The sequence below is a fragment of the Budorcas taxicolor genome, chromosome 16 (genome assembly GCF_023091745.1).
Source record: "Budorcas taxicolor isolate Tak-1 chromosome 16, Takin1.1, whole genome shotgun sequence".
Taxonomy (NCBI): Eukaryota; Metazoa; Chordata; class Mammalia; order Artiodactyla; family Bovidae; genus Budorcas; species Budorcas taxicolor.
The window spans coordinates 60,608,293-60,621,395 of NC_068925.1; the positions used below are offsets into that span (position 1 = coordinate 60,608,293).

The 13,103-nt window shown below is 36.9% G+C and overlaps 1 protein-coding gene across 1 annotated transcript in view; it reads left to right on the top strand.

The window, feature by feature from the left end:
* Nucleotides 1-13,103, top strand: part of RASAL2 (RAS protein activator like 2) — a 385,749-nt gene that overhangs the window by 209,482 nt on the left and 163,164 nt on the right. The window contains exon 3 of the mRNA XM_052653719.1: nt 327-453. Coding sequence (XP_052509679.1) covers nt 327-453 — 127 coding nt within the window. The remainder of the gene's footprint in view (nt 1-326; nt 454-13,103) is intronic.

Sequence of the window (13,103 nt, forward strand, 5' to 3'; positions counted from 1 at the left end):
TCTGATGTGAAAGAATCTTAACTTGTGTGGGTGTCTTGTTTTTGGTTCCAAGCTCCTCAAGCAGGTACACACCTGGATGTGATTTGAACAGACTTCATGAAAGCTCATTTACATACTCACCTTTCCTGATCTTTCAGTTTTCTTTTTTAAAGAAAAGCTTCCTGAAAGGAGTTAGTACTACTTTAACCATTGTGTAGACTTTATTTCTCCATTTCTTCTGTTTTGCTCTGATGATGGCATACTCCTACCTTCATCACCTAAAAATGTTATTCAGTCAGAAGGTACTCGTGGCACAATTAAGCTTCATCTCTTTTTTGGTTTACTAGATACCTGTGGAGGGAGGACAAGAGCAGCAGGCAGATTCCACCAAAGGGCGATGCCTGCGGAGAACTGTCAGTGTTCCTTCCGAGGGTCAGTTTCCTGAATACCCACCAGAGGGCGCCACTAAACTGGGTAAGCTATTATGTAAAAGGAAAGAAATTACTAATTTTTATTCAGTAATTTATGGACTTGTTATTGAGAGTGTTACAATAAAAGAAAATATCTTGCATTTACTGTTAAGTAAGTACTTTAAAATATAGTCAGAGGTCATTAGAAAGTTTTATTCTTTATAACCAAGCGATAGCAAAGTTGTTTTACAGAGAGAAAATTTATCTGAGCACTAGTGTGGTTGTAGAAAAATCCTAGGCATGTCGATTGATGTGTTGTTTCTGGTTTTACTGCTTGGCTTTAAATTTTTAAAGAGTGTTAGATGGTCCTGTTGAGGCACTAGGGAGTCAGTTTTGGTTGAAAACTTAGTATTGAATGGCTTGCGTCCTGTGCACATAACTACTGGTGTTGTCTTGCATAGTGTAAAGTTGGATTAGGCTAATTTACCTGAGCCAATTTTATGTGGCCCGTGGAAGTTATTTTCAGGCTTGTATTTAGAGTGGCTGACACAAGGGAGACATCAAAAAACCCCACTTGAGTTGTTACATACTAAAGGAAGTAATGTCAGTATCAAAGCAGTTCTTTCTCTGTTTCTCACCAAATGAATCTGTTTGGCCTTGCATACATAACAGTGGATATTTAGATAATTAAAATAGTCAGGTAATCTTAAGGGAATATAATAATGCTAAATGAAATAATGAAAGAGTTTGAAACATAGGAGTTGTTTTGGCGTTTTTACATTGTAGTAGTAGGGTTCGTTTAGTGTACCTAGACATTTAGTCATAGATACTTCATAGGTAGGTAAAACAATCATTTATTGTCTCTTGTTTTGTTAGTATGGATAATTCTGTGATTTGGTTGTAGCTTTTAAAATCAAGATTTGTTTGTTTGTTTTTGCCTTTTTCTTCATATCTTTTCACTTTCTAAATGGAGCTTTGTCAGAATTTGAATCCTTTGGTTCCCTTTTTATCCTGTGACATTTGTTGCTTTTCTAGACATTAGTCAGGTTAGCAAACACTTCTTCAAGGGGTCCTGCTTGGAAGAATCAAATTTTCCTCTGATCCTGTTTCCATTTGTCCTTCTTTAAAATGTGTTGAAACCAGTTCAGGTGTGGGCTTAAGTTATATTACAGACCTGTCTGGGTGTGACCATTTTATAGCCTGTTTGTATTTCATATATGAGTTTTGTGTGAACTGGACTAGCTCAGAGTTGCCTTCTTTCAACTCCTTTGCTGTCATTATTTGTAATGTTAGGTTGATGACTCTTTCTCACCTTCTCTAGGATTCTCTGACTATTCATGGTTTGGTGCACAAAAATCAGTTGATTTTGAGGAAGTGCAATTATAGTTTGAGTGATTATTGTGATTTTATAGAAAGGGAATATATAGTACATTATTAAATTTATGGCCAACATTCCAGGTACAGGTCCCAAAGACAAACTAAGATGAAGTGACTAAGATGTGTAGTCCAGAGCCAGTCCTCTACCTTCTGTTCTTGAAAACAGATTTGGCAGCAACCTTGATTCATGCTTGTCCATCATCATTTTTGGAGTGGATTTCCTAAATTTAGCACTGGGAGTTATCACTCACAAATTTTAGAGAGGAAAAGATTCTTTTAGAGCCTTTCTTCCTTACATGCCAATCTAATGTTGAATTAGATAATTATTCTTTTGTTCTATTTTTACTTCCCAGTGATTTGTCTTGAGGCGGAATTTCCTACTGTCAGATATTTAATTGAGTAATTGCTGTATATCTCTCTCTATATATTTATATATATATATACACACACAGATATATGTATACATATATATATATATATTTATGCCAGTCCCTAAGAATGAAAAGAGGTACAAGATAAGATCTCTGCCTTTAGAAAATTCTTTTAGGGAGATAGATTATTGGTGACTGTTCACAGTATATGCTGTTATTGTGGTAGATTGTGTGTGGTTTGGAGATGTAGTTGGAGATGACAGCATTGAGCTCTTTGGCAAGCAGATCATAAAGGTCTTATAGGTAATTGTGGGAGCTTTGGCTTTTACTCTGGGAGAGGGAAGCTGTAGACTTCAATACTGAGACTAGGGAAGCAAGAATGGAAATTTAGAAACCAATTAGTATGCTACTGCAATAATCTAGAACAGAGCTGAAAGCACTTGGGCCATAATGGTAGTAGCAGAAGGGCTGAGAAGTGACCAGATTATATTTGAAGGTGTAGCCAACAAGCCAGTTTGCTCACTGGGTTGGATGTGAGAAGTGAGAAACGGAAGACTGAGGAACTTGGGTAGAGCAGCCAGAAGAATGAAGGTGTCATTTTTTAAGTCTGGGAGGAACAAGTTTGAAAGTGGGACTGACTAGGAGCTCAGTTTGGACATCTTAAGTCTGAGGATCTTATTAGATACACAAGTAGTAATATGTGAGTCTGGAAATTAAGGGAAGAGTGCAGACTGGAGATACAGGTCACAAGCTTTTAGCAAATAGATGGTGTCTGAAGCCATGAGATTGAATGGTATCATCAGGGAAGGGTATTTAGGCAGAAAGGAAAAGTTAAAGACTAAGCTCAGGAACATTTAGAGGTTAGGATGATGAGGAAACATGAGTAAAGGACGGACCAGAGAAGAAGAATGAAAATACAAGAAGTTTGTTTGCAAGTGAGTCAGTCAGGTGTGTCAGGAAGCCCTTCTGTTCTGGCAGGGTTCTTTCCCTTTGCAAGCTCTCTCTTTCTTCCTCTCCAGTAGAGTAACTCCAGGGAGGACAGATCAGTTTTTGCAGATGTGAAACCCTGGCATGCATTTTGATTTCAGGTGTGAGGCAGTCAGCTATGAAGAATTAGCCACTCATGAAAAACATGCACCTTTTATTCTACCTCAGAGAATTTGTAACAGAAGAGAGCTCTATGAATGTAAAGTATCTGTGAAGAACTTTCGTTAGTGGCTACCAATTTACTGTACTATGGAGATTTCAAACTGGTAAAGAAACTTGAATGCAGAAAAGATGGGAAGGCCTGTGTTTCTGCCTCTCACATAGTTCAGCATGACCAAACGCACAGTTTTGAGGAACCTGAAGTACTCTTGCCTAGAAAATCCCATGAAGGGAGGAGCCTGGTAGGCTGCAGTCCATGGGGTCATGAAGAGTCAGACACGACTGAGCGACTTCACTTTCACTTTCATGCATTGGAGAAGGAAATGGCAACCCATTCCAGTGTTCTTGCCTGGAGAATCCCAGGGATGGTGGAGCCTGGTGAGCTGCCGTCTATGGGGTCGCACAGAGTCAGACACAACTGAAGTGACTTAGTATTAGCATCAATAAATGTTAAGAACTCAGAAGAAGAAAGTGTGTGTGTGGAGGCAGGTGGGGAATAGATAAGCATAGAGTGTCCTTCTCATCACTAGTTCCCACTCTCTTGCATTCAGGAGCTTACCCTAGACACATGAAATTTATATTTACCATGGCATTTGACACAATATTTTGACGCAGCAAATTCTTTTCTCTTGAAAGTGAGATATTTAAGTACCCATTTCCAAATTTAGTAAACCAAGAAAAAAGCTACTTTCCCCTGGTGACAGTATCCAGATTTTAACTTATTCATCAGAAAAAAAGATTTTTCAAACCATGCAAAAGCACAATTTGCTGAATTTTCAAAAGCAAATCACTTCTTCAGATGGTAGAGTCTTTATATAAAAACAATACAGCAAGGTATATCAGTTGACCACATGAATTGGCAAATATTCATTTTCAATGTAAATATAACCTATATGAATTCAGCTTTTTAAAAAGCCATTGGATACCTTTTAAGAACATTATTAAATGGGAGAAAGTGAAAGCTGAACTGTAGGCAACATTTTTGTGATGCATAGATATATAGAAGAAAATGTGTCTCTACCACTGTGTGTTGTCTGCTGCCCGGCTGGGGGATTGCACAAAGATGATTTGAGAACCTTGTCCGGTCTGGTTGTTGCACTTCTTTGACATTCCAGTAAGGTTAATGCTTTGATGCTCAAGTAGGCAGAGCAAAGTCAGAGCCTGAAATGAGCAAGAATCTTGCTTGTAGGTAACATCAGAAGTGTGATCATGAAGCTGGTTTGATTAGAAAGTGCAAACACTCATTACTGCACCTTTTCTCAGTTCTCAGAAATGAAATTGAACCGACATATTTAAAACCAAATATCTAGTAACTCAAAGCTGCAGAGATCTTCATGCCTTTGTTTTATTACATTGTGATAAAATCTTAAAAGTACCCCATGATCTTACTTACAAAATCTCTGGATTTTTTTAAAAAAACTGTGCTTGTGACATTAAATTTGTTTCATTATCATGGAGTCCTCAAAACCTGGAAATATCTGGTAAGTGTACTTAAAAATTACAATTTCACATAGGATGCCTTTGATACATGTTATCAAGCATAGGAAAAAATATTAAGTCTTTGAGAGTCAGTGTTAGTTAATGCACAGTTTTCATGTTTGTGTAAATAAAGTTGAACAGAAGATCTAAAATAACACCACCAAAAAAGAGGGAAACTAAATTGGAAAAACCTTGAGGAAAAACTAACCTTGCACTAATGTTTTCCTGTTTATTGACCCATGTGATAAAAATTTGAGGAAATTTTGAAGAAAATGAATATTAAAAGATAGAATATACTCTCTAAGACGTTAATGAAATTATTGGAAAGGATAACTCATTTAATCAAAATTATAGAGGATATTGATTATTCAGATCTTAGCTTTGACTGTTTATTAAATTAACCTGAGATCTGATTTTGTGTATAAAATGATGACGACTCTCTTTTTATTCCCAAGACATTCACTATTAGGAGTATCTAGATAACTTATGAGTCGGACACGACTGAGCGACTTCACTTTCACTTCTCACTCTCATGCACTGGAGAGGGAAATGGCAACCCACTCCAGTGTTCTTGCCTGGAGAATCCCAGGGATGCGGAGCTTGGTGGCCTGCCGTCTATGGGGTCGCACAGAGTCGGACACGACTGAACCGACTTAGCAGCAGCAGATAACTTACGAAGTATTTTAAAGATGCTAGACTCTTCTAGGTATAGGATGGTAATGATAATATTGAAAAAAGGGAAAAAGAGTAATGAAGATTTAATATTGCAAGAAACATATCCTTCCATTTTTCAAATAATAGAATTTTTATTTTTTCACACTAATTTTTAAAATTTTTGCTTTATATTGGAGCATAGTTGATTACCAATGTTGTGTTAGTGTCATGTATTTAGCACAGTGGTTCATTATACATGTAATCCATTCTTTTTCAAATTCTCTTCCTATTTAGTTTATTGCAGAATATTGAGTTTAGTTCCCTATGCTATACTGTAGGTCCTTGTGGGTTATCTGTTTTAAATATAGCAGCGTGAACGTGTCAATTCCAGACTCCCAATCTACCATGCCCTTTCCCCCTGGTAACCATAAGTGTGTTCTCTAAGTCTTTGGGTCTGTTTCTCAGATCGAATTTTAAATATTGATAAATAATATCTGTGTACGGTAGCAGTATTTAAATTGGCTATTAAATTTATATGTGTAAAATTGTATGTGATTATATCCTTTGCTGTATAAATGCTTTTTAATTTAATGTAGTTCCATTTCTTTATTTTTGCTTTCGCTTATTTCACCTAAGGCAACAAGTCCAACAAATACTGCTAACAGCGGTGTTAAAAAGCATACTGCCCACGTTTTATTCTAGAAATTTTATGATCTTAGGTCTTACATTTAGGTTTTTAATCCATTTTTAGTTTATTTTTGCATATGGTGTGAGAAAGTAGTCCAGTTTGAATCTTATACATGTGGCTGTTCAGTTTTCCCAACACCATTTATTGAAGAGGTTGTCTTTTCCCTATTGTATATATTTGCCTCCTTTTCTTTGGTTAATTGACCATATAAGCTTGAGTTATTTGTCTTACCTTGATCTCTTTGTCTTTTTTTATGCCAGTCCCATGCTCTTTTGATTGCTATAGCTTGTACCACTGTTTGAAATCAGGGAATGTGATACCTCTGGTTTTGTTTTTCCTTCTCAATATTGTTTTGACTATTTTAGGGTTTTTTGTGTTTTCATGCAAATTTTTGGATATTTTGTTCTATTTCTGTGAAAAATGTTATTGGTATTTTCATAGAGATTGTACTGAATCTGTAAATTGCTTTGGGTAGTATTATCGTTTTGGAAATATTAATTCTTTCCATCTGTGAGAATGCCATTTGTTCATGTAATCTTTAATTTCTCTCAGCAATATCTTATAGTTTTTTGACTGCAAGTCTTTTAATCCTTGGTTGGATTAATTCCTAGGTATTTTATTCTTTATGATACAGTTGTAAATGGGATTGTTTTCTTAATGTCTCTTTCTGATTGTTCTTTGTTAGTGTATAGAAATGCATCAGATTTATGTTAATTTTGTAGCCTGCAGTTTTACCAAATTGACTTATTAGTTCTAGTAGGTTTTTTTGGTGGCATCTGTAGGATTTTTTATGTATAGTATCATGCCATCTACAGAGTGACGGTTCTACTTCTTCCTTTCCGATTTGGATTCCTTGGTTTTCTTCTTTTCTTTTCTGCTGTACTGGGACTTTGAGTACTGTATTGAATAAAAGTGACCAGAGTGGGCATCCTTGTCTTGTTACTGATCTTAGAGGAAATTCTTTCAGCTTTTCTCAGTTTGATAAGATGTTGGCTCTGGGTTTGTCTTATATGGTCTTTATTATGTTGAAGTATGTTCCTTTTATACTCAGTTTGTTGAGAGTTTTTATCAAAATGGATGTTGAATTTTGTTGGAAGCTTTTTCTGCATCTGTTGAGATGATCATATGATTTTTATTTTCAGTTTGTTAACATGATGTATCATGTGCAGGTATTGAACCATCCTTGCGTCCCTGGGATAAAGTCCACTTCGTCATGGTATATAATCCTTTTATTGTATTGTTGAATTTAGTTTGCTAATATTAGATGAGGATTTTTTGCATGTTATATTCATCAGTGATACTGTTCTGTAATCTTTGTTATTTTATTTATTTTGGGGGGGGGTCATGTCTGTCTGATTTTGGTATCAGGGCAAGGGTAGCCTCATAGAATGAGTTCAGAAGCATTCCTTTGGGAATAGTTTGAGAAAGGTATTAACTCTTTAAATATTTGATAACATTCACCTGTGAAGCCCTTTGGCCCTGGACATTTGTTTGTTGGGAGCTTTTTTTAAATTACTGATTCAGTTTCCTGGCAATCAGTCTGTTCATATTTTCTGTTTCTTCCTGATTCCGTTTTGGGGGATTGTATATTTCCAGGAATTTGTTCATTTCTTCCAGGTTGTCCATTTCATTGGCATATAATTGTTCGTAGTAATCTCATGGTCTTTTGTATTTCTGTGCAGTCGATCATAAGCTCTTTTATTTCTGATTTTATCTATGTAGTCCTTCTCTTTTTATTCATATTCTTTATGAGTCTAGCTAAGGGTTTATCAATTTTTATCTTTTCAAAGAACCTCTTCTTAGTTTCACTGATCTTTTCTTTCTTTCGTCTCCGTGTATTTCTGTTCTAATCTTTATGACTTTCTTCTATCTTTGGATTTAGCTTGTTCTTTATTTTTCTAGTTCTGTTATGTCTAAGGCTAGATTGTTTATTTGGGATTTTTCTTGTTTCTTGAGGTAGGCTTGTATCAGTGTAAACTTCCCTCTTATGATTGCTTCTGCAGTATCCCATGGGTTTTGGATCATTGTGTTTTCATTTGTCTCCAGGTATTATTTTTTTTATTCTCCCTTTGATTTCTTCAATGATCCATTGGTTGTTTAGTAACATATTGTTCAGCCTCCATATGTTTGTAGTTTTTGCAGTTTTTTTCCTGTAGTTGATTTCTAGTCTCACACTGTTATGTTCAGAAAACATGATTTCAGTCTTCTTAAATATACTGATATTTGTTTTGTGACCTAAGGTGTGATCTATCCCAAAGAATGTTTCATGTACACTTGAGAGGGATGTGTATTCTCCTGCTTTGGGATGGACTGTTCTATGTATATTTCTTTTACATGCAAATAGGTTAATCTGCTATTTAAGGCCAATGTTTCTTTATTGATTGTCTAGATGATTTGTTCATGGAGGTAAGTGGTGTATTAAAGCCCCCTTCTATTATTGTCTTACTGACCACTTTTTCCTTTAATGTTTGCTTTGTGTATTTAGGTACTCCTGTATGGGATGCGTAGGTATTTTCAATTGTTAACTCTTCTTGTTGGATTGATCCCTTTGTCATTATGTAATGTCTTGTTTGTCTCCTGTCTTTGTTTTAAGGTGTATTTCTTCTGATATGAGTATTGCTATCCTGGCTTTCTTTTCATAGAATTTAGTGTTACGTTTGGATTCCTTTCCCTCATTTCGGGGTGTATGTGTTATATATTTTCAGTTTGTACTTACCATACAGTTCATGTGTAACAACCTGTTTACAAGTGATTATTTTACACTGAAGCTCTCTTAACTTTGGACATATTTTAACCCCCCTACATTTAATACTCCCTACCATGTTTAATGTTGTGACATCATACTTTACATCTTTTGTTGTGTCTATCCCTTAACTACTTATTATAGATATTCCCAGATTAGGGAAATTTTCAATTATCATTTCCTCAAATAAGTTCTCTGCCCTCCCCTCTCTGTTTCTTCTCCTTTTGGTATCATGTGAGTGTTAGTGCACTTGATGTTGCCTCAGCAGTATTTGCAAAACTACCCTTATATTTGTTTAACTCTCTGTCTTTTTCTGCTCAGCTTGAGTGGCTTCCACTTCTCTGTCTTTCACTGCACTGCATTGCTCCTCCATACCATTTAATCTACTTTCGATTCCTTCTAATATGTTTTTTTATTTCAGTTATTATTGTCTTTAACTGTGTTTGGTTCTTCTTTGTATTTTCTAACTCTGTTAAACTTTTCACTCTGTTCATCCATTCTTGTCCCAAGTTCATTGAGCATGTTTATATGAGGTCATTGCCTTGAATTCTTTATTGGGTGGATTGCTCATGTCTTCTTTGCTTAGTTCTTCTTTTGGAATTTTGTCTTATTGCTGTGTTTGGAACATATTCTTCTGTCTCCTTATTTTGCCTAATTCTCTTCCCCTGTATTAAGTAGGTCAGTTACGTTTCCTGATTTTGGATAAGTGACCTTATATAGGAGACATTGTATGAGGCCTAGCAGTACACTCTCTCTGGTCACCCGAGGCCCCTACATGGGCTCTATGGGCCTTTCTGTTGTGTTGGGACTATGGTAGCTGGGCTGATACATAGGGCTGGCCCCTGGCCCAGAAGGCTGCCATGCTCTGCCTCATTCAGTGCCTGCAGGCCTGCTGGTACTAAAGTCATTTTTTATTTCACTCTTATGAGCTAAGTTTACGTGAGCAGCTAAATCATTTTTTAAATGGAGAAAGGGGTTTTAAGTCAAGTTGTCAGACCACAGTTCTTCTAAGTTATAAAGGAATGTTTAGATTCCTGGTTTGTTCTTTTATCTTCCTCCTCACCCTCATCCTGGAATAGTAGAGATTAGTTTTGTGAAAGGTGATTCAAAGGCAGTGCTGCACATCTGGTTGTGCAAATTATGTGTACCCCTACAAGTAGGGGTGTGTGTCATTTAATTATCATTGTTGATTTGTCCTTATTTCGTAAAATATCCAACAGATGTCAGTGAAGTGTCTTAAATAAAAGATTCCTTTTCTGACTCAGTTAAGTCATTTGTACAGGCTATTGTAAGGGTTGCTGCAAGTCCAGGAGAACTGGGGCCAGAGAAATGAAGGAAGTCAGTGTTTACCTGTGGATGAGCTACTTGCTGAGTTTAGAAAGCTGTATCATATGTGTTAATGTTTAAGTTAGTCTAATAAACTTTCTTTTTTATTTAGAGCCCTCTAAAATGGGATGCCCAGGTGAGGGGCCACTCTCAACTTGTTCTGAGGCAATATTAACCTCAGTAAACCAGGAAATGGCAACCCACTCCAGTATTCTTGTCTGGAGAATCCCATGGACTGAGGAGCCTGGTGGGCTGCAGTCCATGGGGTCACAAAGAGTTGGACATGACTGAGTGACTTTACTTACTTACTTACTTACTTAAACCTCTCTGGTGACTGGAGAATTGGGTAGGAATGGTAACAAGTTGTGTAAACAATCAGGAATGGTTTTTGATTCAGCTTAGACTTCTGGGGAGAAAAATGGTGGATTGAACATAAGCATGTACTTGTATTCCTTTCAGAAACCTCACTACAGCTATAGTAATGAGATATTCCTTTAAAGACATAGTCCTTCAAGAATAAGGAAAATGGCAAAGAAGAAAACAACCACAAAACCCAATAATACATAATAATAAATCAAATGCTGGAAAGCAAATGGAGTGTGGTAAATGACCTCCCTGACCTGAGAAAGCCAATTCTTAATCTAGCAACAAAGAAAGCCAAGAACCAATCTGATTTTTACCACAAAATCTTCAAATAGTCCAGGAATCGATGGCCTCAGGAATGAATAGTAGTAGATCCCTCAGTCTTCTCCTCTTCCCAAGACCACTGGACAGTTGCTCTTCCCACCCCCATCTCTACCCTAATGTAAGGTTGCAGGTCAGTTCTCTGGGGGAGAAAACTCAAGGGTCTCTGGACTGGAGCATACCAGGCAAAATGGAGAGCACAGGGTACTTTACCAAATACAAGGGAATAAAATGAACACTTGCAAACTGAATGATGAGACTCCTCTACCTGTCTCCCTCACTTTGCCTTTACCCTCCAGGCAAGAGATCAGTGTCATTGGAGAATTTACCAGCCCAAGAGCAAAGACCTAAGGACACTGACATTCCCAAGGCTAGTTGTCATTGGAGGGAAAGCCTCTAGGGTGGAAGAAAAAATCCAAAACAACAGAAAAAGAAATTTGGAAGCGGAGATATGCAGGGAATAGAAAACTTTAAAAAACTGTGATTATCTTCAGAGAGAGAAAATATGACATACATGAGACAAGAACTGAATGTTAAATACAAAGCCAAAATACCGCTTTGTGCTGTGTATTAAAAAATTATAACAGAAATAAGACTCAATAATAGAAGCGCTAGAAAATGAAAATGAGGAAATAGCCCAGAAAATAAAGGGGAAAAAAGATAAAATAATTAGAGCATCAGGTTAGGAAGTCAAAACAATGAGTTCCAGAAAAAGTAAAACAAAGGGAAGGAAATCACTAGCAAAATATTTTAAGCAAATTTCCCACAACTGAAGGATATGACGTTCCAGATTAAAAGGAATTACTAAGTGCTTATGACAAGGCACATTTTTGGGAAATTTCAGTTTGTCTCTGATGACAAAGAGGCCATTTTGCAAACTGCCAAAGAAAGGGAAAACATTACAAACTAAGTCAGAATGGCTTCTGACTTCTATCAGCAATATCAGAAGCTAGAAAATAATGAGGAATGCCTTCAGACTTCTGAAGGAAGATTATTTCAATACAGAATTCTATATAATATAGCTCTAAGCCACTGATAGCACATGAGAATAAAGACATTTTCAGACATGCAAGGTTAAAAAAACTACCTCCTACACACCATTTCTCCTGAAGCTAAATGGGATAAATTCTTCACCAAGAATGAGCGGGATGTGGGATATAGGATAGGAGATCCAACACAGGGGAGAGACACAGGAAACCTTCAGGAGAACCCTGCAAGGAGAACCCAGGTACACAGCCTCAGAATAATGACACCCACTATAGACTGGATCAGTCAGAAGACTGCTGTGAGGACTTCCCCAAGAAGACCACACTGATATATCTGAGTTAACTGAAACAACAGGAAGTGAATTTGGGATTGAATTAACAATAAGGACATAGAAATCTAAGCAAATAAATAATCAGACAATAACTAAAGCAAGTTTCCATGTTTGTTCAATGCTAGTTGTAACATCCTCTTAGACCTGAGGTGATAAGCAACATAGATAAATGCTTTTTATCAGCTTCCTCCCACTTTATTATTATAAGCATTTAATTTATAAATTTTACTCTATTTTATTTTCCACACACACAAAGTCTGATTTGGCACTGGTGAATACACACAGAATCTGAAAAGTCCAATGTGAACTGAATAGATTTTCTGGGATCTAACACTAAAAAACAACTGCCAAACAACTGTCAGACAGTTCTTTCTTTACGAAAGCTGAGTTAGGGGGACGGACTCCTTCAGGAAGATAAACATGAGAAGGGGTGTGTGTGTGTGTGTGTGTGTGTGTGTGTGTGTGTGTGTGTGTGTGTTAGGGGGACGGACTCCTTCAGGAAGATAAACATGAGAAGGGGTGTGTGTGTGTGTGTGTGTGTGTGTGTGTGTGTGTGTGTGTGTGTGTGTGTTTTCCCCATGCTCAGTAGTGCCTGACTCTTTGTGACTCTTTAGTTGCTGTACGGGCGTATGGGATCTAGTTCCCTAACTAGGGATTGAACCTGGGCCCCCTGCATTGGGAGGGTGTAGTCTTGGCCACTGGACCATCAGGAAAGTCTCATATTACTTTATTTCTTTAAATACTTTTTACAGGATCTCTGTTGTCTATAGGATAAAATTCAAATTTGCAATGACACTAAAGGCTCTCTGTATTCTGACCAGATTTGACTCTCTCACATCATCTTTTTTTTACCCATCACAGATTCTCTAGGTTCTCTGGGCTCATAGGTCTACCTCAGGTTCCCCATGCATTCTCATACTTGAGCTTC